Source organism: Pyrgilauda ruficollis, unplaced genomic scaffold (assembly GCF_017590135.1).
Source record: "Pyrgilauda ruficollis isolate IOZ18807 unplaced genomic scaffold, ASM1759013v1 scaffold15, whole genome shotgun sequence".
NCBI classification, from domain to species: domain Eukaryota; kingdom Metazoa; phylum Chordata; class Aves; order Passeriformes; family Passeridae; genus Pyrgilauda; species Pyrgilauda ruficollis.
This window is the reverse complement of record NW_024513654.1, coordinates 9,430,391-9,455,439: the sequence shown is the minus strand read 5'-3', so window position 1 is coordinate 9,455,439 and position 25,049 is coordinate 9,430,391. Positions and strand designations below refer to the sequence as shown.

General features: G+C 39.0%; 1 protein-coding gene across 2 annotated transcripts in view; it reads left to right on the top strand.

The window, feature by feature from the left end:
- Positions 1 to 25,049, top strand: part of SHOC2 (SHOC2 leucine rich repeat scaffold protein) — a 63,033-nt gene that overhangs the window by 12,230 nt on the left and 25,754 nt on the right. For both annotated transcript variants that reach the window (XM_041461226.1, XM_041461227.1), the window contains one exon: positions 11,601 to 12,535. In XM_041461226.1, coding sequence (XP_041317160.1) covers positions 11,833 to 12,535 — 703 coding nt within the window. In that variant the 5' untranslated portion in view covers positions 11,601 to 11,832. The remainder of the gene's footprint in view (positions 1 to 11,600; positions 12,536 to 25,049) is intronic.

Below are 25,049 nucleotides of genomic sequence, written 5' to 3'. Positions count from 1 at the left end.
AAGCTAGTACTGACAGTTGTCAGACTAGTTATGCTACTCTGTAAGAATCACAGAAGCTTTTGGTTGGGTAGGAATTTGTGCAGTACACACTGATATTCAGCTCTTCAGATTGCAACTTCTCCACCTCCTGTTTGAAGAATCATTGTCAGAGAATGTAAGAAGTGGGGAGGAAGGAGGAGTTGTGGGGGAGAGAAGCTGCCCCTGTTTGCACAACCTTATGCTCAAGAATCACAGGAGCTGGGGGCTGGTGGGGAGGAGGTTTTCTCACACATGTGCTGATCCTTTGGCCCAGATAGGAATAAAATACTGCATGTATAAGGGAGGGGTGGAGCAAGGCTTGTGGTGGGATGGAGGAGTAGCTCTGGCATGTGCCTGGCTGGGAGGGTGGCACTGGCTGTGCCCTGTTGCAGAGCTCGCAGCAGTTCAGGTCCTGCTCCACACACCCTTCTGAGCCAGTTCTGATGTCCTGTCTGTCTGTCTGCCACTGCTGTTTGGTTATTCCTGTACATTGTCAGAGTTTCTTGCATGCTGTACCCAGTACTCCTGTCTCACTTCAGGTGCATGCTGGTGGTTTTCATCTCTTCTACCCATGCTGGTGTTTGCTCTCTGTTTCTCATCCTTTATGTATTCCTTATGAGTGTCATTCCTGTGATTTTTTTTCTTCCTTCCTCACTATTTTGAGAACGGTTGAATGAGAAAGAACCAAGCAGGTAGCAAGTATTAGTTAAAATTAGTTCATCAACTTCTTTGTTAAACTGATTTTATTTATTTGTTTTTAGAGTTTCAGTGTTTCTACAGTGTTTCAGTTTCTTATTCTTTCTGTTCAGGAGCTCTGTTCTCACATCCTCAGATATGTTCTTCATATTCTCATACTGTTCATATATATATAGTACCCCTGTTTTGAACATATTGTTGTGGAGCATACTGTCGTACTAAAATTTGTTCAGTCCTTCAAGTTAATTTGTGAGGCTGTGTATTTTTTCTGAGTGCTTTGAGCATATGTCTAATACTTCTTGGATTACACTTGGTTTGAAAAGGACTCAGTGTCTTTTAATCTGAGTTGGTTCTACCTGTGCATCTGAATGTCACTTAAGTGGTTGAAATACCCCTCTCCTGCCCTGTGCATTAGTGCAAAAATTAAGGCTCCATCACTTTGTTGAGCTGTTAGTTGGAGGTTGGGTCAGGGTCACTCTGCAAGGAGCTGAGAGCATCCTCTCCTCTGTGCAGGTCAGAGAGGAGCAGATGTGGGCAATCCCAATGCAGGGAATCACCTGTTCCCAGCTTGTGAAGTTCAGTGCAATCCTCTGGACCATTTATTCAACGGGAACAGATTCTGCAAGGCACAAATATCTGGAGACCAGCAGGCCTGGTGAGACACTCTTGTACCTGAGCTGCTGTAAAGACTGCATTTTAAATGTTCACAAACAGACAATTTCTTGCTGAATTATCTAGACATTTATGACATTTGTTTTCTGTCTCAAAGAAAGGCCAGTAAATTTTTTCCATGACATTTTTCAGGTTAGCACTGCTGCTGCTTTCTACTTCTGCAATACACAAGCCTTTCAAGTGTGCTAAGAGTCTATCACTAAGCTGATTTTTGACAAGCAGAAATCAAGGTTTTTGGTTTCACTGTTTCTAGGAAAATTGTAACTGAAGACATTTTGGTCTTTTTTTTTTTTTTTTTTTGGAAGAAAAGAAAAGGATGCCTCATCTGAACAGATTTTGAAGAATCTGCTTGGAAGGGATCATAGTGGCTTTCTTTTTACTTTTTTTTTCTTTTGAAGGAAAACATCTTGTTCCTGTGAAAGGACCCAATTTATAATGTGTTTTCCAGAATTGTTAGTATATGTGAAATAATCTTTTAATTGGGCTCAAAGTTATGAGCAGAATAGTGTTCAGTGCTGGGGCTGAGGGTGTTTTGTGCATCAGGCTCTGTGGCAGTGGGGGTGAGGATGAGGACAATTCATGGTAGGTCTGGACACGTCGTGGTTCTTAACAGGAAAGTGAACAGAGTTTTCTTTCTCATCCTTGTTTGTTTCACTTTTATCTGCTATCCTGGGAAAGAAAGCTCTGGGATCATCTTGGGAATCTCTAAGAATGTGGATGAACTTGCAATAAATTCAAATGCTGTAATTTTTGGGTTTTTTGTAATGCTAATGCATTCAATGTTGAGTGGGGAAGAAAAGATGTAAAAAGCTAAATAAAAACACTCCTAAGAAGTTATGAAAATTAAGTTTTCAATATAAAGCAATCAGAATTAGGTAGGTGTGAATGAGATGGCTTCCAGTGCTGTAGGTGACCATACTTGTCAGAGTGTGTTTAATACCTCTCCAATCACTGCATACTTTTGCCATCTCCAAGACCCCTTCTCCAGGCAGTGTGTAGGAGCAGGAGTGGTGTCTGTTGACTGATTATTTTCTCAGTATTTTTATGTCTGTAATACTCTCTTATGTAGAATTTCTTATCAGCTGCTTCTTGCCCATCACCTGTGCCTGCCAGCGTCCCATCCTTGTTCTTGCTCCACCTCCTGCCTCTTTCTCAGCTCGCTTGTGCTCCTGGCAGGAGCTTTTTCCTCTATGTGCCTGCTGTGACCCAGAGGAAGGTGGGGAGGACAGTAGAAGGGTGTCTCAGCTGAAAGCAAAGGCCTGTTTGGCCATTCTGGGTTTGACTTGCTCTGTGGGAATGTTTTGCGTGTTGGTGTTGAGGAGGTGAAGGAGGCTCAGGCTCTATGAAATACTCAGAGCTTTGTTGCCACACGAACTCCTTGTAGTTTTCTTACTAGACTGAGTGGCCAGGCGTGAATATGTGGTGAAATGCACTGTGGCACCAAACATTGTAATAGATTTGAAGTCCCTAGTCTAAACTAAAAATGCCATAGTTAAGAAATTGGTGTTAAGATTACCTTCAACTGGAACAAAGCCATGTGCTTTTACCAGCTGTTAGTCTTGCAAGCAGCTGAACCAAGTAAATTATCTTACCTTTTCCCTCTGTTCCTATGTTCCCTCAAGGCCCCTCTCTCCAACCCCAAAACAATCTAAAAAACCCTGAGGGCTGGCAGGCAGATGCTGTCAAATGTCAGCTTGAAGGAGTGAAATCTTGTACAGATCAACGTGTTTGAGGAAGCCTTTGCCACAGAGCCCTGGCTGTATGCAGGGCCACCTGAATCACCTCTGGAATGCATCTATTTGTTTCAATAATACTTCACTGCTTTCTGTCATTGTGTTTAATTCTGTTATGCTCGATGGGGGAAAGCAGCTGAAAGCTTTGAAAAAGGCTTGGGAGTCATTTTGGTCTTCACCACCTCCTCAGGGTGTATAATGAGCCTACATTTCCATGGTGCCATTAATTTGTGAAGTTCCCCAAGGTATTTCTGAGTTGCTTGGGCTTCTCCAGCTGTGGCTGAGCATCGTTTCAAGCAGTGGTGCAGGACCATGGAATCCATTGGAATGTGGTGCCCATTGGAATGTGGTAATCTGCTTAACCATGTGCAGTAATGCAGCATAAGAGGGTGAGGACAGGGAGGGAATAATGCAAAAGCCAGTTGAAACTGAGTGGGCAGAATGCAGTTAAGCTCAGAAATGTAGCAGTTAAAAATGAGACTCCAGCTGGAGTGGGCACACATAACACAGGGAAAATAGCATTTCTCTTTGACAGTTTCTAGTTCTTGCATCTGAGTATTTGGATGCCAGAAGTGGTCGGTCACATCACGTTTAGGCAAATGATTGCTGGAGAAAAGAGATGAGAATATTTTAACTTATATCTAGTTAGCTGAAACACAGCAATTTTTGTCCTCATATTATATATGTGTATATATATATATACATATGTATACACACACATATATTTATATATATTAACCTGATCTGAATCTGTTGCTTTCACCAGGTAAAATGAATTTATCTGAAAGAGTCAGATTACAAAACCAAGCAAAAAAACCTCACTGGAAAGAACACTGCTTGAGCGGTAATGGGGGAAGATGTGTAGATTTTTTTGACTTTTCCTTCAGTCTACATTTGTTTTGGTTTCCTGTAATATTTAAATACATAATGTAAAATTTTGGGAAAATATAGTGTCATAAAGAAACAACTCTAGCTGATCATTGTGCAGTTTTCAAATAAATTTTATTTCATTTAGTTGTAGTGAAGCAGAAATGTACACTTAGAGCAAATTTGATGCTGATTGTGGTTGTTATCTTTTCTTTGGAAAGAATGTTGATCTGTTCAAGGAGCTAGATATTTTCTAAGAACTGGTCAGATCCAAAATATGTTAATGATTTTAAAGGTGAGGAGATGTGTAATTGGAAACTTGTGGATAAAGTATTTTTTTGGACTTTGACAGGCACTTCTATATCTTCCAAACTCACAGCATTAGTTGAAAAGTAAATGTTACTGCAGATTTCCTTTTCAATGCATTAGTTATATTTAAACTCAGTGTTCAATAAAACAAATATGTCCAGGCTTTTGTCGTCTGAACTGAAGATCAAGAACTGCAAATAATTTTAGCTAAAAATAATAAAAAAATTGAAGAGAGGCCAGATATTGTTCAGTGCTGGGTTGCAATAATGTAGTTATTGTGGCTTTGTCTGCTAGAACATAAAAGGTAAAGAATCATCACTCCTTTTCAGGTACAAAATTGTGTTAACAACACATCTTAAGTCAAGGACCCCAAAAAAAATTTTTTTTTTTTTTTTTCTGTAGCATGGTGTTCCTCTGCAAAAGGATCCAGTGACATCCAGTCACTAATTATGGTCAGAAAATTTGAGGGACTGATAGTCATCCACACTGAACTTGGTGAAACAGTAATAATTATTACAGAAAAGTGTGTTGAAGAAGGTGAGCAAACTTACTGCATCAAATTCAGAGATAAATAAACAGAGAACTGCTGCAATAAACCAGATTTTTGGTAGATAATCCTGTGTTGCTGTTAGGGGCCAGGGTGGGATGCTAACCTAGATAGTAATTGTTTTTGTTTAGCTGTGATGGGGTTTTGTGTGTGCTTTGTCCCAATCTCTGTAGGATCAACACAACTTAATTTGTTGATAATATAGATAATTAGTAGATAATATGTTACTCTGCTGTTGCTTTGTGTGTTTATTTTCTCTCTTGCTTGTAATCCATGTTTAGTCTCCTTTTTAGTAGGTTTTGTTTTGATAAGTTGTTTTTATTGCTCAGAGGAAATGATGAATGAACAAAAAATATTTGATGCTGGTTTGTAGTTTGTATAATCACCTTTGGTGGGATCAATGCCATTTTCTGTCAAATTGGTAACAAAACAGTGTGTGGCAGGTTGCTTCCCTTGTTTGTAGGAGCTGTTGAGGGATCTGAGTAGTTGTGTCTGGGTGCTGTGTAGTGGTAATAGTGAAAGGTTGTTTTACATTGGAAATTAAGTTTTTGCTACGAGTGGGTGATCTTTATTCAAAGGAGGGTATTGGGTGGATTGGAAGCACTTGCTCTTGCAGGAGGTTGTATGCCACTATAGACAGAGAAGTTGTATGGTCACAATAACAAGAACTGGGTTTTCCTAGATTAATATATCCATTTAGAATGACCCTTTTAAGAGATATTAGAACCTGCACTAAATTCTGGAAATTTGTTTTATTTAGAAAGTTAGGATTTTCAAATTTCTTGTATTATGCAGGATTACACAGCCTGCTGATACAGTGAGTTGCCATGGAAATAGAGACATGCAGCTCAAAAGGTGTGTGCTGGGGGGCCACACATGCAGAAAGTACCTTTTTACATATTAAAATAAGCTGCTCCTTGGAGTTAGCACAATTCTTTGCTCTTGGAGTCTATTTCTACAAAAACATGCAGTGGTATTTTATAACTTGGCCAAAAAACTAGTAGGTTTTTTTCCCTGCAAAGCAGAAGAAGAGAGAGTGCTTCATAAAAATAATGTTGGAGCACATGGAATGATTCACAGTATGTATATTTTTGTACTTGCTAGGTGAGTTCAAAGGCAGGGCACAAAAGATTATTTCATCCTCCTAGGAACTTAAGGCGTAGGTGACTTTCTGTCTGCAAGTGTGGAGCCTTTTTGTCCTGACTGCTCTGGACTTTGGTATGTGACCTGCCACTTAGTGCAGGGAAAGGCTTCCAGAGAGCAGCAAAGCTGGTGACCAGTGGATGAAAAGATGGATTCCAAAGCTTCAAACCCAGCAGTGATGTCCATGTGCCTGCCCATTTGTCCTGAAAGGGCATGGTTGTGTCAGAAGCTGGGGTGGGATGTCCTGGGAGATCTGCCTGGTTCTGCAAGCACACAATGATCAACCTTGAAAACCTTTAAAAACTTACTTCCTTATTTATAGTTACTCCAGGTGTAACTGCACATAGGTTTAGAATTAGGTGCCTATAGTTACAGACGTGCTTGCAGATTTAAGACACCACAAGTGAAGCATAAGGAGGCCCTTAGAGGTGGTCTAAATGCAGTCGTTACCCCCTTGGACTGAGGTTTGCTCAGTCATTCCCTCCACCCCCAGGTTTTGCTGGAATGTGAAGCTAGCTTATGCCCGGCTGTTTGGCAGCCATGGAAGCAGCAAACAGTGGGGATGCTCTTGGCTGCAGTCCTGTGGCAGATGAAGATGTTCTGAAGGGCTTGGAGGGCTGTCAGAACCCAGGCCTCCTCCTTACCCAGCTCCACAGGCTGAGACTGTGCCTGCAGTGAACAAGCCGCTCCCTCAGCATGAGAGGGGATTAGGGTGAAAGCTGTGTCACATCCTGGGGTGTTGAAATCAGGCTGGATTGGTAGTCTGTGAACTACCATCTGCTGGCCATCCACTTAGAGGACTGAGATGAATTTAATGGTCAGCCTTTTCTATTGAACAAGCCAACCAGGGTAGCTGGCACCATGACAGTATTGCCCTGCTGCCATTGAGCACCCTGTCCTCTGGAATAACGGGTTTCTTCCCAAAGAGGAGAATCTGTCTAGCTGGCATATTTCAGGAGCACTGCTTTTGTTGAGAGAGATGAGGCTGGTTTTGATCTCTGGTGGAGTGATAGCTGGTTGTTCCCTTGCTGTCTCCATACCTCTGAGTGAGGTTTTGTGTTTAGAGGAGCTGTTCAACCACTGGTGACTGATTCAGCAGTTTGCTCCCAGCTGGTCTGTGGTGGCTGCAGTGGCAGAAGCTGAAATGCACTTACTCAGATGAAAACTCTGTAGTTTGAAGATGTTTGAAGCTAGCAAATTGTAGGAGAGAATGTGCTTTGTTTGCAAGTGACTCATTGGCTTAAGCTATTTGGGTTTCCAAATGAAAGTAGTGACTATAGTGGTTGAGGTTTTTTTGGGTTGCCTTTTTTTTTTTTTTTTTTTTTTTGCATATGTGGTATTGAAAATGGAAATTCATTGTAGCCACTTGGGCTAAGCTTTAAATTTAATCCGTTGCTTATTGATGTGTTCATCTTTGTGGTGTGAATATGAAATGTTTTTGATGTATCCCATGCTGCTCTAATTAAAAGGTAAATACTTTTAACAGGGTAGATTTTTTTTTTAGTGTGTGTGTGTTTGTGAAGAGGCGTTGCTGCAACTACCAGATAGCATTTGAACTCTGCCTTGTTGTTGACAGTCACTTAGGGCTGACTAATCAGAAATACCTGGATCTGAATTGCAATCTCAGAACATTTTATTTATTATGTAGTAGTAGAATAATTGTCTGCTTACTCCAGAGTGTGAAGTATGAGCTGATTCCTTATTTCTTTGACTTGTTTTGTATTCAGAATGATCCTCTGCTGTTATTTCAGTTGAAAAGCCCTAGCTGTGGTGGGGGTTAAGTTTAGTACAAACACAGAATGAAGAGAAAAATCATTCCTATTGTAATAAAAGGTTCTATATGTAGTAAAAAATTTTCTTTTAAAATGCAGGCCTGTATGTCTCTTGCTACATTACAGAAGTAAAATTCTGTTACAGTTGAGTGTAATGTGTTACACTTCGGTGAAAATGATGCCTTAGATATTACATGCTTAGAATATCAGAAATGTTTACGGTTTGAGGTGCCTGGTTTGGCTACTGAAGCGCAGAAGGGGAACCAGTAAAGGGTTAGGTGGAGCTGTAAAGTGACCATTTTGTAAGATGACGTGCCACGATGATTTTCCTTTGGCAGAGAAGAGTGCTGTTGGTTAGCCTCGTCACTGGAGAGGGAAATGTTTCAGCTGTGGGAGACTCTTTATTTCAGTTAACGATTTCTTCTTCAAACCATCTCTGAACTCACAGGAAACTTTCATATAATTACAAGTCACAAGACACTTGAACGCATCCTCTGGGATGTGAGGGACTGCTGGGAGTAATTCATGTGGGGAACGGCCTGTTCTGGGGAGTCCCACTGCTTTGCAGTAGTGGGTAGGAGACAGTTAAGGTTTTACAGCCTTGCTTGAATAGCAGTTGGCTGAAATCCTTTATCTCAAGCCTCATATTGTGTTAGATAGTGACCAGGAAACATTGGTATTTATATTGCCAAATTGCAGTGATTAGTGTAGTGCTATTCCTAGAACTGCAGAATGTTCCTACATTATCGCACTTTTAATAAAGCATTTATTGCATAAATGTTCTAGGTTGTATTGCTCAGAAAAACTGAAATCTCTTTTCAATTACTTGTACATATTTTTAAAAAATCATTAAAATTTACAAGGTAGATGTGTTCCTCTTTTCCAGATAGTAAGGAAGGTGATACAATTTAGGCTGAAGTTGCTTCTGTTTCTGAAGTTTCATCAGTTGCAGATGACAGAAAAAATGAAATACATCTGGTTTATGTTCACCAGACATCAGGAGGAGTGGATCAAAACTCTGAAGTTGGTTATTTATAGCTATTTAAAAATATTTTACTTAAAAAAAGTAATATTCGGAACAGGGAAGAGATTATTTTCCTTAACTTCTTTAAAAGTTTTTTTTCGCCTCACATACTGTGCCAATTAAGAGTCTTATTAATTTTTCCAAGTTCTCCAGGACATAATAGTTAAATGTTTTTATGTCAATTAATATTGACAGGAAGTCAGTTTGAACAGCATTGGAAAATGGAAGTAGTTGGCAGAACTAGCTAATTTCACTTAATTTCCTTTTGCTAAAAATATCTCTAAAAGAAGCTCTCCTTTTGAGATACAATGAATGCTTGTTTGACTGTGGTTTAGAATTGATGGTGACTCTTGTCCTTTAACTGAAAGGGCTTGAAAAATATGCATAACCTTTTGAAACATATTTAACTTCCTCTGTAGTATATTTTATTATACTAATGCCCACCAAAAGTTTACATATGTTTGACTTGATGTATGTGAGTACATCAGCTTGAATGATCTGCAGTAGAGATCATGTGAAGCATTGAACATTTAATGTCTTTCTAGGTACAATTGAAGTTGTTGCTAACCAAGACAGTGAACTGCGTGCAGATTATTTGGAGCACTTGCACTGCGGAGCTGCTTTCAGCAGCACTAATCTTCAGCAACCTTTCCTTTCTGAGGCTCTTTCTAAACCTCCTCCAGCTGCTGTGCACATAAGAAATGAAACAAATCTCTTGGTGGGTCCTAAATTTGATTAAATTGAAAGCTCAAGAGAGCAGCAGCCCTTTGAGTATTTAACGCTTCGGGGACTGGATGAGGAGCAGTAGCTGTTCTGGCACTCATGTCTCTTTTCTGTGTATTATTGGAATTCAGAAACTGTGTTAGTTCTTGATTCTTTGTGTTACTGTTTCATAATGGAAACCTTGTCAAGCCTTCCAGGCTCCCACCCTTTGGTCAGCTGTGTTTCTGCACTGGGAGTCATTGCATGTCCTATTACTGGCATTTTACAAGCGTGTAGATTATACATTGCTGAGAAGTAGTTTTAAATATAATCTGGTGAGGTTAGTAAACTTGAGGAGAGGTTAAATTAATGGATGGTGTAAAAGCCATGTGGAAATCTTAAGGATAGAACCAGTAAAGAACTTCTAGTGAAGAACTGGCTTGTGCTACTTTAGAAAACTCAACACTGCAGAAAATTTCCAAGTTAAAAACTGTTTTTGATTGCTGCTGCCAGCATTCACCCATGTTCCATTACAACAGAGTTGTCCAGACACAGGAAATGGAGGCAATTTTGGGCATCTTTTGGGGGGGAGACAGTCTCTTTTTTGGATATTACAGTGTTTGTAGTGCACTTGGTGATGCTGCAGCAGTAATGACTCAGGGTGAAGGACTGGAAGGCACCTCCTGTGGCAAGTTCTCTTTTGAGCATAGTTACTAAACAGCTGGATTTGCAGCTGGGATAGTGTCTTGTTCTCCTGAATATATTTAAATAGATTTTCTTTACCTTTAAAGAAAAGAATATATATAAATATATATAGAGAGAGAAGAGAGAGAGCAAAGTGTGCAGCTTTGTGTTCTCCATGTACATTTTTGTATTTGAAGGCAGTCATCCACAGCATGACCACCATTAAAAATGGTTACTTGAGCTTTGCTAAAATATGTTTGTATTTATAGTACTTGCTGATGGCTTAAATATGCAAAATGTTATTTATTTGATTTTGATTACAAGCTTTATAACTTGTGCAGAAGTTGGAATGCCAGGACAGTGACACAGTTCCTGTGGAGGTTTTAAGACTATTTAAGGTGGCTGGGAAACAGGGGACCTTTCTTCAGCAGTGGATACTTCATATCAAAGCTAAAAGGTGGACTAATATGGAGACATGAAATTATTGTTGCCATTGATTGTTTATTTTTCTTCCGCAAAGATACATTCAAAAACTTTTCCATGTTACATAGAATCATGAAGTTCTTGGGCATGTCATGTGTTTTGAATTGAAACATGAAGTAAAGCTACTTGCCATGATGGATGATGATTTTGTAAAAATGTAAATGGGTCTTTATAGGTTTGAGACATCTGTTCACTTATTAGGCTGCATTGTATTCATTGAGGGGGAAAATTCAAGATATGGTAAAGATATATTGTGTCCTACTCCCAAGAGAAATTCCTTCATAATTTTGCTTGTCTTGAAGCATAATATATTGTTCTGGGCTTTGGGCTGACTTTTTGATGGGTGTATTTTAAAAATCCTTGTGCTTGGTTCTTCAAAGCATGTGAAGCTGGTGAGAACATTCTGCTTTACATGAAAAGCAGAGACCTGCAGTTCAGAGCTGGTCAGAAGAAACATCTCAAGGCAAAAAGTTTGTGTATACTGAGCATATTAGATTTTACTGTAGATTGAACTGCGAGTCTCTTGTGCTGAAAGAATAAGCCTGTATGGTTTTCTTTGAAGAGGCAGGCAGTTAAAATTATAGCAGATATTTATTGGCTGGTTGGGCATTGAAGGAAGAGAGAATATTGATGTTGATGACCAGGAGGCTATTGTAAGAACTAGGTAAGACATAAGATGGTGACTGAAATGTAGTACTGAAGGCAGTATTATGTTTAAGAATTGTGATTTTTCTTCCTGCACATATACTAATTAGTACAGTTCTTGTACCACAGTGGGTTTTGTGAGCAATATGTGTAGTATTTTTGATTTAGCCTTTGGTTTTCCATTGACATTTGAACAGAAGGACAAATCATTAACCTGAGTTAGTGAGCACAGGCTTGATATAGAAACACTCAGTATGAAAGTTTTATATTTACCCTAACTTTGGCTTCTCTTCTTTATGTTCCAGAAATACTAATACGGAGCATTTGACCTGATCTCTACAGCTGAATCTCCTGATAGTAGGATTAGGAAAGAGTGCCTTCAGAACCAATATGTAGCAAATGGGTGTCACACCTCTGAAGCTCCCCCCTGGGTTCAACACTTGTGTGTTTTAAGGATCCTTGTTGCCTCAGCATTGAATTGTTCTTGTGGACTTCAGAAACAGATTTCATGCGGTGCTTGCTGAACGTTGAGTCACCATGAGTAGTAATCTAGGAAAAGAAAAGGACTGTAAAGAGAAGGATCCAAAAGTCCAATCGTCAAAAGAAAGGGAGAAGGAGGCAAAGGCCTCTGGAGGATTTGGGAAAGAGAGCAAAGAAAAGGAACCTAAGACCAAAGGGAAAGATGCCAAAGATGGAAAGAAGGACTCCAGTAGCACGCAGCCTGGGGTAGCTTTTTCAGTGGACAATACGATAAAAAGACCTAATCCTGCCACAGGTACTCGCAAAAAATCCAGCAATGCTGAGGTGATCAAAGAGCTAAATAAATGCCGGGAAGAGAATTCTATGCGCTTGGACTTGTCCAAGAGGTCTATACACTTGCTTCCATCAGCTGTCAAAGAGCTAACGCAGTTAACAGAACTTTATTTATACAGTAACAAACTGCAGTGCCTACCAGCAGAGGTGGGCTGTCTGGTGAACCTGGTGACGCTGGCTCTGAGTGAAAACTCACTCACAAGTTTGCCTGACTCTCTTGATAACTTGAAGAAGCTGCGCATGCTTGACCTGCGGCATAACAAACTGCGAGAAATCCCCTCGGTGGTGTACAGGCTAAGCTCCCTCGCCACGCTGTACCTACGCTTTAATCGTATAACTACTGTGGAAAAGGATATCAAAAACTTGTCAAAACTCACCATGCTTAGCATACGAGAGAACAAAATCAAGCAACTACCTGCTGAAATTGGTAAGTGATTATACTGACTGAAAGTGTGATGCTGTTTTTACGTTCACTGCAGTTCAGTTAATTATACATAAACTGTCACTTTTCCAACTGCACTTTATTTAAAACTACATAAAATTATGCTCTTGATTATACTGTTTCACTCTTAGCTTGAGAATAGTCAATACCTTGTATATATATTTTTTAAACAACAAAAACCCTTTTTCTTAATCTCTCATCTTAAAATCAGATGTATATTGTTTTCATCTTTGCTTTGTACTTTCACATATTGCGTCTTGAGAGCCCAGATGGTTTAAAAAAAAAACAAAAAGAGGCACAGGGGCATTTTTTATTTTAAGATTTTTTTATAAGTCACTTATGAACTGTTCCAAGTTATAAACACATTATGGGCATATTACAGAGGGGTGTGACCACAGTAATACAAGGTAGAATAGGTAGTTATTACCATGAGCAAGCTATTGGGTGCTGTAACAGTTAATAATCTAGGTTAATGATTTGTGCAAGTGTCTGCTTTTTATAAGTCATGAATATATTAATACATGGACTCTGATGTGACCAAATGTTGTACACATGGCTGATGATTGTTATGACTTTGTAATGACTAGTATTTGCTTTTCCAAACAAGGTTACAAAGGTTCAAAAGATGTTGAGCTAGTGTGAAAGTACGTTATTAATTTAAATCATTTATTACACAAAATGTGCTGGACTAGCTGTATATCAGAACTTCTGTGTTGTTCCTAATATGTTCTGCTTTGTGGAAAATATGTCTTTATAACACTGTTCACAAGCAATGTTTGAACAATGTGTGTGCCCTCTAAAAGTGTGATTCCGTTAATCAGTATTTTTTTTCCTCTATGTCACCAGTTTTTAAAATGCAAGTACAGTTTAGCCCTTTTAGGGAGTAGGGGAATATAAACTTCATGCAATTAAAAAACTGCTTTAAGTGTGAAGAAAAACCTTGTGAAAGCCCTTGTAACACTGTTAGTAATAACTCCCATGCCCTGTTTCCAAAAGCTGCTGTGGGACTTTCTCCGGTTGTCCAAGCCTGTGTGTGTGTGTTGCTACTGAAGTGGCCCCTGTGGTCACCAATTTTGCAAAGCTTGGGAAATGCTCTTGTTTGTATACCTGATAGCTCTTTCTCAAGCCAGCAATGTTTGCTCTTTATCTTGCACATTGACATGAAAGACACATAAGATAACATGTTTTTGATGGTGGGAATTCCTGGACATGCCTGAAACTGCTAATCCAGTTACCAGCAATGCCCAGTGCAGAGAGCTTTGTCCGTGGTAACAGGAGTGAAGAAATGCAGTGGTGATGCCAGCTCTTGGTCTGAGCCTTTGGCTCCCTGTGGCAGCTGCTGGGGATGGATTCTGCTGGAGCCACAGGAACACTTTTTGATAGGCAGAAATGAAATGGATAATGTGGTACATTTTCTGATCCACGTGATTTTTGAATTGTCATGAACATCTCAGCAACCCTTTGAATTTCCCCTGGGAGAATGAAGGAATTACAATTTTCAACTATTTTGACACTTCAATTTAAGTTCAACAGCCTTGTTGGATTTTTTACTGATCAACAAATGATACTAAGAAACCATGGGGCTGATGTTGACAGAAAACCCAGCATACTGCGTGTTTCTACATTCATTGAAGAAATTGTGGCCAATTTAGCTGGTTGAGCTTTTATACAATTGTCAGTATTTTACCTGGTTCTGTTTGTGGCTCAGTTATTAGTTAATCTAGCAAAGAGCCATCTTCTGAGGTTCAGCTGGGGATAGTGCTGTATAAATTTAAAGTAATACTAGTAGTGTGTGAAGAAAAAACTTCTGTGAGGTGTTAGATCCTAGTGTTTGATGTTATGCTTCAGAAACTTGTGTTTGATACTGCAGACATTGCTGCTGCTGAAACCTCTTTATTTCTTTTGTTTATTGAATATGGTTTACATGGAATCATGTAATGTCTGTATGTCTTTGTTCACAGTAGTCTTGAAAGAGATCAAGTGTAACTGCTTCATGGGAAAATTAGTAGGTACTTGTGTCATGGACATGTGACTTGTTTCTTTCTTTTGTATTTTTTATTGTCTTGATATGTGTACAGGCAGTGTTCTCAGTTCTCTATAAAACCCTAGCTTGAGAACATTAACTACTTTACTTCTGTCTTTGTATCCAGCAGTTAGTCCTGCCTTTATTTGAATTGTGATAATGCTCATGTGCCTTTTTACGGGTCAGCACCTCATTGTGGAAGGTCTTTAGAAGCACAGATGCAGGACAACTGTCACCCTTATGAAGAATTTTCAAAGGGAAATAATCTAGTTCAAGCATCATTTTTTATTCAAAGTAAATTTCTCAGACTAGGTTGCCTGAAATTGAATCAGGTGAAAAAAAAATTAATTGGTGTTTAAGTAACACAAATAATTTAAACTGCCCAGACACATAGTACAAGCATTTGAAAATCTTTTTCATCAGAGTAAAACCAAATAAGATAGTTTAACTTCTGTAATTGATTTCTGCTCACTTACTTTCATGTTACTTTTTTTGATTAAATATGAGTTGAAAACACAGCTGAAAAATTAAACTACTGAGAACTGTATTTCTGACTTTCTAATGGAATTTGTTTCTTTAAACACTTACTATTTCTCTACATTTCACATATGCACTTCAAAGAAACCCTTCCCTTTTAAGTCTCAATGCTTTTAATCCCTTGTATGTTTTATAACACAGTATCTAAATACCATAAACTAGCAAGCACTCATATTATCAGCTTGTAAATAACACAGAAATTTTTGTTGCTGCAGAATGGAAAGTAAAATGAAACCATTATCTTTTACAAAGCAATATCATGTGGAGCATTTCAAATTCTTTTTAAAAATGCCCCATTGTTCTAAGGCCTAAGGCTCACAATGGCATGCTAGTGTGCTTGTTCATATTTTTGAAAATTCAAAGCTTATGTAACCTGCTGACTTGTCCAGCGAGGAAGAGCCTTGCAGCAGTTAACTACAATGTGCTCATGTTGCTGATCTGGTGCACACTGAGCAAAGAACTCTTGGTTTTCTTTACTTTGTCTTTTGAAAGCAGATGTGCTACAAAAAGGTTGGTCTGGACAACAAGAAAATTAAAGATCCAGACTTCAGTTTGAAAAATATTGCTATTATTCTTACCCTGGTGTTACAGACTTGTGATGGCTTTCACTGTTACTAAACAAAATTCTTCAGTTTTGTATAAGAATAAATGGCTTTCCAACTTGAGGACCTTGTTACTTTAAAATAAAGGGTCACCTGATTTATAAGCAGTCATCCCATTACTTTTCTAGGAATCTTTATTCTTCAGCCTTATAAAATAAAGTTTATTTTCCTTCTAGTCTGACCAAAATAAATTGGATGTCAGACTTCTAAGTGTCCTGATAATTGAAACCCTTCTTCCAACACCTAGTATGTCTTTGAGTAGTTGATTTTTGTACCAGTGATGTTCCATTCTTAGATACAACACTTTCCCTCTGTTGCCTACGTTTGTTCTCAGGTGGTCCTGGAAACTGCTTTACAACTGACCTTTTTAAGGTGTTTGTTGTTTTGAGGAAAACCTGGAAGTGGTGAACCTCCCACCTGAGCTGCTGGGAAATAAGCTAAAGTTTGGTTCTGTTTTGGACTTTAAACTGTCTTTAGTAGCTAAACAACACAAACTTTAATTAGGTGACTACACCTGAGGAGAAGTTGCTTTGCATTTAAAACAAGTGTTTTAGTAAGAAAGAAGTGTTATTATTTATAGTTACTACACAGGTGTGTGTGTTTCTGGTCTTTCCTCCGCATTTAAAACAAGTGTTTTAGTAAGAAAGAAGAAGTGTTATTATCTATAGTTACTACACAGATGTGTGTGTTTCTGGTCTTCCCCCAGAATTAAGCACCTCTCATTCCATTGCATCCAGTTACTTTATTATAGGCAGATGTATACTAAATAATTTCTGCTTGTATTTATCAGACTTCTCTTCACACTTTTCTAGCAACATCTATATTGCTTTATACATTTTTAATGCAATTTGAAGTTATTTCAGTCGACTGAGTACCAAGCTGAGGTCTTGGTGTGCATTGTTGTATTCAAACAAATATGTTTATATTTGAAAATAAGATGTAAAAATACTTAAATACTTTGTTTTGGTTGGTTTTTTTTCATGTTTAGCCAAAAGCTCTGCAGGTGAATTAGTGGGACTTTTCATGAAATCAATGTGCTGATGTACAGCAGCTTCATGATACTGAAAATGGCAGGATCCACTCCCCTCCTGGCAGCTTCCCAGATGCTGTGCTTGTTGTCTGTTACTTTAGGTAGTTGAAATCGGCGTGGTTTCAGATCAGCCTGGAACTGGTGTGGGAGGAGGAGTGGGAAAGCATGGACTGGGACAGGGAGAGCAGGACCAGGACGGCGCTTGGCCGCACTGAGCTGTGTGATCACGGGGCTGGCTGCGGCTCCCTGCGCGCCTCTCCGGTAGCATTGCTCTTGTTGTGTGCGAGCGTGACAAGAGCACTGCAGGTGCTCTGGGGAAGGGTGGATTGCTGTCTGCAGAGAGCTGTTGAAAATGCAGCAAATTACATTTTCAGAATCTTTTTCTCCCTTTCCCGCTGCTTTCCATGTCTTGTACCACAAGACGTGGAAATAACCTGGTGTAGGTTGTTGGAATCCTTTAGCATGAGCTCAACTGCACCGTACTGAAACAATATTTTTATGTATAGTGGTGAGAATCCATTGATGAGAGCTACTTGATGGCAAAGCTACTCTGTTGTTCTTTCTTACAAATTGCATCCTACCTAACAGCGGTGATAAATTGTTTCAGAGTGCATCTTGCCCTGTGTCCTGGTTCTGACTCTAGCCCTAAGCAAACATGTAGCATAGAAACAGAGTAAGTTTTTATGTGATGCTTAACCTGACTCCTTGCCCACATCCAACTATTTTTGTATGAGGGATTTCCTGAGACTGATGCAGGTTCTTTCTTTAGTAATTTGTCAGTACCCTCTTCTTCCAAACACTTGGCTTTTTTTTTTTTTTTTTTTTTTAAACTCCTGTAAATGCCTTTCATCTTTAGTAAGGTCTGCAAGTTTGCTTTGAATGTTATTCCTGCCCATGAAAGTCACTGTCATGCAGATGTGTAGTATATATATATATACACACACAGACACATACATATATATACATACATACACACACACAAGCGCATCAAGTGCAAGGCAGAACTTACCTGTTCACCTGGCTGTTCAGTCTCTGGTGGCATCCATGAAATAAAACCTTAACAGAAAGGATTCTGTGTGAAAACTTGGCCAAAAGGCAATCTGGAGGGATAGTTGTGGGGATGAGTTCACAAGGTGGACACCAGCTTCATCTCCTTATCTGGTAAATTGTCCATTCCACTGAGATCAAAAAGTGGAAGATTAGAATGGAAGAATGTGAATGCTTTGGTGAGTCAGGCAGTCAGCATGAGAAGGATGAAAACCAGAGGAATTGTCTTGGGATGGGGCCAAGCAAATGTTTCAGTTTGCAGGCTGTTACTTAAGCAAGCCTTTTGCATTTCTTATATTTGGAGTTTTATTGCATTCTTCCGTGTTGTGTTGAAGGAATTGTTTTGCACAGTCAAGTTGATAATATTTTCTTTGCAAAGACAAGGTTGCATCTTATACCAGTTTTGAATATTTTTGTCGTGTTAGCACACACAACTCAATTAGCGATAATATTGTCAACGTGGTTGAAATTACATTTACATAGTTTCTGCAAGTTTCTTGAGACTCCAAATACTGTGTTTTCTGTCTGTGAATGCAACTCCTTTTCTGGGGAGAATCTGGTCAAGGCTGTTCTGCAAGGGAAATATTTTTAGAATGTAATTCGGGGAATCTGCCTACACCAGGCTAGGAATGTCTTTGAGACTGTCTTCTTCTCTTCCACCATCTACCCAATATTTAGATAATTTGTGGTTTCTTCACTGCTTTGAAACTCTTTTTCATAACACTTGCACCTGTTTTGTTTTCAGTGGTATAGACAGTGGACCAGATGTGTGCAGCCACATTAGTTCAAGTCTACTTACTCCATGCTGAATGTGGTGCCTCCTTATTAAATTACTTGTTAGTTGCAAAGCTATTCAGTGATGCTCTGAATTTCATTCCCCCCCCCCTTTTTTTTTTTAGCAGAGCTGATAATATAGAGAAATGTTTGTTTACATTATTTGTATCTAAGAACACCTTCTTGTGTTTCATCAATTTGAAGAAAAAAGAAAATTGTGTTTCTGGGCTTAATTGGTGTGGTAATGTCTGCAAACACTAGTTGAGAATACTTTTATGTGTTTTTATTTTAATGTTTTTTATCATGTTTTTCATGATAAAAGCATGAAGTTGTGAACAGGAGTGGAATAAATATAGGCATTGATGTATCTGTGTTGCTCTCTAGAAGTCAGAGATAATGACTGCTTATTTGATCCAGTTCTGGTGGTTTTCTTGAGCTGCAGGAAGAGTGTAGAACTCTTTTTGACCAACTTCAGCTTTAGTATCTGGGTTCTGATTCTTGTGAAAGCTCTAGTGGGGATGCAGTTTTGTGTTGTCAGCTAGTCAAATTCCTCCTGATTACAGTTTCTTCAGGCTGGCTTTAGGATAATGATAAAGTAGTCCTGCCTTTTTGATCTGCTTGCAGAGCTTACTGGGATGATGCTCCAAGTGTAATTCCAGTAGATACTGACAGCTTGTTAGAAGTCCAGAGGGTAGGGTTTTTTATTTTTTATTTTTTTTTAATCGACGCTGTGATTATTTTAACTGTTTGAATACTTTAGTAAGTACTGAACAGAGGGAAAAAATCACTTTCCTCAGGCTGCCCTTGCTAATGTAGCCTGGAAGGTGGTTAGCCTTTATTATTTGAGTGCTTGCTCCACACTGAAAATGGACAGGATCCAGATGTTACCCCAGGTTCAGCATCACCAGAACCCCCTGGTCCTTCCCTGCAGAGCTGTTTCTCACCTCCTGGTGCAAGGCTGTACATCTTTACAGGGTTATTCCCTGCTAGGTGCAAGACTTTGCCTTTGTCTTGGCACTCAAATGAGTTTCTGCTGTCCACCTCAAATCCTGCTTTGAGGCCTTGTTAAGACTTTTCTCTGCAGTTCGCATGTTTGGGATTTTGTTTGAACATGTTTTTAATTTTATTTGTATTTGTTGCTTTCCGTTGTAAGCAATAAATAATAAGTCTTTGCTGTTGTGTCTTGTTGAAACTTGTTTTGGAGCAGATTTTGAGTCTTTTCAGCTGAGGTTCTGTGGTTTTGAGTGGTTCCCACAACTAGATCCTGGTGTGCATTCTGCATATTGAGAATAATATTACTGTGCTTATTTCTTACTTATATGAGTATTTTAACTTTGGTAGTCAGTAAGTCACTCGTGACCATATTAAAATTGCATTCCTTCTCCTTGGTAACTCTTCTGTGTAAGTTAGAGTTGGGCAGTAATAATTCAGAATAGCTCTGGCTTCTTACCTCTTCTTTTGGCAGTTGGTAGTGCAGAACAAAGGACTCAGGCTGTCTGTCACAGTGATGTACTTGGATCTCATAGTGTTTCTCATAGAGAAACTCTAAAATTGGTTTTAATTTTTTTTTTTCTAGCAGCAGGAAAAGACTTTTTGTAGACTGAAAATTCTCTTTCCTTTTTTTTTTTCCTTTGCCAGCAGAGAACCAAGTGAAAGATGAGTAACTATGAAAGTTATGGTAACTGTTTGTAACTTGTTCCCAGCATTGCTTCTTTTGGATAATTAATACTTACAAATTAGCTTATAACCAATGTTCTGACGCACCAGCCTGAAGTCCCACTAATATTTGCATTCTCCTCTTCCTTCTACTTTCCAAAAGAGTCTTGATCCTCTTGCTGTGTCATCTGGCCTAGGATTTATCATGTTGTGAAGGATTTCATAATATTCAATCTGCTTAAGCATGGGCAGGCATGTCATTAATCCAGTGGAAAACAGGCTGCATTACAAATTGTGTTTGCCATCCAGGAGTGGTGCCCACCGACTGAATTAGTGATTGGAGACACTGAAGCCTCTTTGCTACTGACCTATATTCTCTCTCCAACTGTTAATTTGTGTGTACTTCAGTGTTTTTTGATGAAGCAGTATTTTGCGTTTCATATGGCCAATAAGAACTTCCAGAGTTTTGTAAGTCAGGGCATGTAACCTGGCCCTCTTGTCATAACAGGCTTTCAAAGTTGGCCATGAAAAATGGGACTATAATTCTGCCTCATTATGCTGAAAATATTAGTCATTTCATTGTGCTGGCTTTTTAAAAGCAGGTATATTAGCATTGTTTTGCTACAACATTTGTTCTTTGTGTATATGAGAACAACAGTGAGGTGATTGCTCACTCCACCTTTTTTAAGGATTGAGGTGAATACTTAGCTGTATTTTAACAAGTTTTTTATAAAATGGAAGATGGTTGCTAGTCTTCACAAACTATCTTCTTTGAAAAATTGTGTGTTTTTTTAGGGCCTTTAAAATACAAATTTTTAAAAACTACATGCTATGCTGTAACTGACTGTTTTGTGAAGGTTATTTATAGAGAAACTGTTTTATGTTTTTCAAATGAGCATTGCTCCTACTTTAAAATCTTTTATTGTCAAGCCAGCTAGTACGTGCAATTCCTGTCTGCTTTCTTGGCAGACTTTGAGCTTTAATTGCTTTTTTTTCCCTTTGCAATCACAATGCAATATAGTAAAAAAAGGCAAAAAACTTCTCCCTGCCAAAAAAATTAACTGCAAATCCTAGCACCCTCCTAGTTTATTTTTTAATTGTTGTGGGGGTGCTTATCCCTTCAATGCAGTTGCAAGTAGTCCATAGAGAATCCTTTATTCACTACTGTGAGCTTAGAACTTGTCTGTTTTGGACATTACTTGTGGCAAAAAGAAGTAGTTAATTTAACCTGTGGTTAATATTTCCCCTAAAGCAGTGCTTGTCTTATTGTAGTGATTATGGGTGTTTGAACAGTATTTTAGTGAAGTGATGCAGGAGTTGTCCACGTGATGGAAAGGAATGGGTTTTTCTTCAGGAAACTGCTTTCTGGTTAAGGCTGATTTTGATCTGCTGCGCATTTCTAGCTGACTTATTTCTATTAAATCAAGATAAAAACATGTTTCAGTAAATTGTAGGTAGTACACAAAAAAATTGTAAATGTTGATTCTTTTACTATGAATAAGATCATGAGCTCCTTACTCATTAGACATTTTTCTTTTTGTACTTGAACAAATCTTTGCTTTAGGAAATATATTTTTGGGGGCTTTTTTTTTTGATTGTGACATCTGCTTCTTACTCTGGCAAAGCAAAAATGCCAGATTTCAGCTGTATCTTGATGAAACTTATTTTCACTTTTTTTCTTTTTTTTTTTTTTTTTGAGAAGCATTTCCTCAGTACAACTGCCGCTGTTCAGACAATAAGGACACTTGGACTCACTGAAACATCAGCTCCTGGGAAGGGCATTGTGCAGATGGCCCCCAGTTCGGCCTCTTTGCGTTTGCAGATCATTGTCCGTGGTGTGCAGTGCTGCTGCCATGTGTTTGTGTGCTGAGTCCCGGCAGAGCTGCCGCTGTGAGCGGCGCCTGCACAGCGCGGCCACTCGCAGGGCGCTCGCTGCGCCTGGGCTGTGCCTGCTGCGCTGGGCTCGCCGTGCCCAGAGCCCGGGATGTGTTCAGCGGTGCTGGGCACACGAGCTGTGCTGCTGCTGTACTCAGCTCGGGGAGAGAGCTCCTCACCCAGGAAAACAGAGCTTAGAGAGAAGACAGGGCAGGTGGTGCTGGTTGGCCACTGGACATCACCAACATTGGCTTGTAAGGGACTGGACCCTTTTATTTCCTTATTGCTCTGTTTTCCTACACTTTCCCTTCTAAGCTACATATTCCCTAGCAACTCTTACCATCCCTGGTTGCTCTTTTACCTCACAGTAGCTGGTCAAGCCCCACAGGCTGTGGCAGCCGCAGTCTGCGAGGTGCTCTGAAGAGCCTTTCCATTTACTTGCTGTCTTGGGTCTCACACACTTGGCCACGCTGTATTTTTAGTATTTTAGTTCTCAGGCCACAGCTGAGAGAGCTCTGTGTGCCTTTGGCATGTGAAGATGTAAAAGCCATTTAGCTCAGTTGATTAGAGCATGGTGCTCATGACACCAAGGATGTGGGTTTGGTCTCCCTGTGGGCCATTCACTAAAGAGCTGGACTTGATGCTGAGTTTCTCAGTTAACCTCTTTGTGTGTACTGTTAGGGTTATGAAGTGATTCTGATACTTTCATTTTTATCTCAAATGGAGTGTTTAAGTTGATAGGCTGGGTTCATGCTCTTCTATCATCTGAGTCTCTGTCACATCACCCAAACGTTTTTCACCTTGTTAAGCATATTGAATGTAAGATTTTTTTGCCATGTGTCATGGAGAGCAACAGGAGAAATGTACCTTGAGTGATTTTTGTTGACTTACATGCTCTCTGTTGTATCTCAGTAATTCAACTTAAAGTTTTGAAAAAATTGCAGTGCCAACAGCATTTCATCTCCCCTCTCCTTCTACCCTTAGAGTGAGCAATAAACCCATTTTGATGAAATGCTGTCAAACTATAAGTACACTATAAGTGTCCAAGAACAAATTGTTTACTGAGCAATGTAAATTAAAAGCTGAATAATTCTATATCTCTTGAATTCCTTTCCTTAAGTCACTGTGGTTCATGATAGAGCTTTAACTTTTGATTTCTGCTCTAAAGTCTAAAATTTATTGGGCAGTCCTCAATGTGTTTTAACGTTCAGTATTTTTATCAAATGCTACCACTGTTGCTTTTTAAAATAATGCCTGCATCTTTGATGTGACAGTATTAAGTATGGCTATGCAAATTAAACTAAAGTGTTTGGTTGCCTGTAAATTTTTTAGAGGGACATAGGCATTACTTTTCGTTATTTTTCCTCCTCAGGATTAGGTAGTAAGATGTTTGTTTCAAACATTTAGCTTGCTGTTGTCAAAGATCTCAGCAGGTGCAAAAATGAAGTGCAGCACATGTTGCTGCAAAATCCCCAAGTATTTCTTTGACTTCAGCAGATGTAGAGTGGGAAGAGTCAAGTAAATGAGAGCTCGGCACGATGAAATGGAATTTATGCCATATTTCAAATTTGACATCATTGGTTAAGGCCTGAAGTGAAAACAAATGAAAACAGCAATCATGAAGTGAAAACTGCTGCCCCGAAGTGTGTGAAGGTTCTTGAGTTACCTCAGCAAAGTTTCGTGGAGCTCTATTTTTGTTTGTTTAAAGGGAGGGATGTTTTAAGTGTTCCTCAAGCTTTTCTTCCTCCTATTGCGTTCTACACTTTGCCCATTTTTTCCATGAATAATAAAGATACCATTGCCACAGACCATTAACTCTTGCTTAATTATTTCTTACATTTGCTTTTTTCTGCCTGGTAATGGCACTGACATGTGTGGGTTATGCAGTGCTGGATGTAGCACATTTGGCTGTTGCCTCTGGTTGCCTGGTCTGCACTCGATTGCTGATGTAAGAGAGGGGACACACACAGTGCTGGAGTAGCTGCTTGAGCACCAGCTTTACATTTCTATCTTCTTAGTTTCTACAAAAACATCCCATTTTGGGTTAATTAGTGCAGGAAATAAAATATGTTAACATATCAGTTATATGTTGACAATCTAAGAAAAACAGAATAATGAAGCTTTGAGGTTGACTTTTTTCCTGGCCTTTCACAATTGTTCTGTGATACATAGTGAGTATTGTGGCTACATGACGCCTGAACTCTAGACAGAGTCTGAATTCATATTATTTTGTGATTTATTAAATCACCAGTTGTGATTATCTGCTGACCTAATGAGTAGACACTCTACACGTCAGAACTTGCCCAGGATAATCCTGCAGGCCTGTGAGAAAATCCTTGTGTCAAAGATACAATGCTGAAGCTTAAAAATAGACATTTGCTCCTCAAAAGGAATTTGCTGCTCTTCCAAATTTGTTACTCACTGAGTCATGCTCTAATATACAAATGCAGTGACCTCATCTTTACTGGAGAGAGTAGAAGCTGTTCAAATCATATGCATTAATTTCACCATCAGATGCAAAAAATGTGAATATATACGACTGTATTCATGCACACAGTTTTTTCTTTTTTTCAAATCCAACAATCTTTTGCTCAGAACACAGTTGTTTGACATAAAAATAGGTGAAACTACTGTTCAGAGTTGTGCCTAGCTGTGCTTTTAAATTAATTTATAAGTGCCAGAAATGAAGCAGTTCTGTGTAAAGTGGCTCTAAACTCCAAGCAAGTCCAAACTTTTTGAATGCTTAACAGATAAGCCTTTTATCTCAGACTTTATTTGCTATAAGTCTGCTTGCATACACTTTATTTACGGTAAGTTGTCTTTTTTGTGATGACTGTCACAAGTGTTTATAATGTTTAAAAATAGCATTCAGTACTTTGGATTATCTAGGTTGTTAGCCATATAGTTTTTCTGCCTCCTAATTGTTGATTTTGTGCCTGAAAGTAATTAATGATA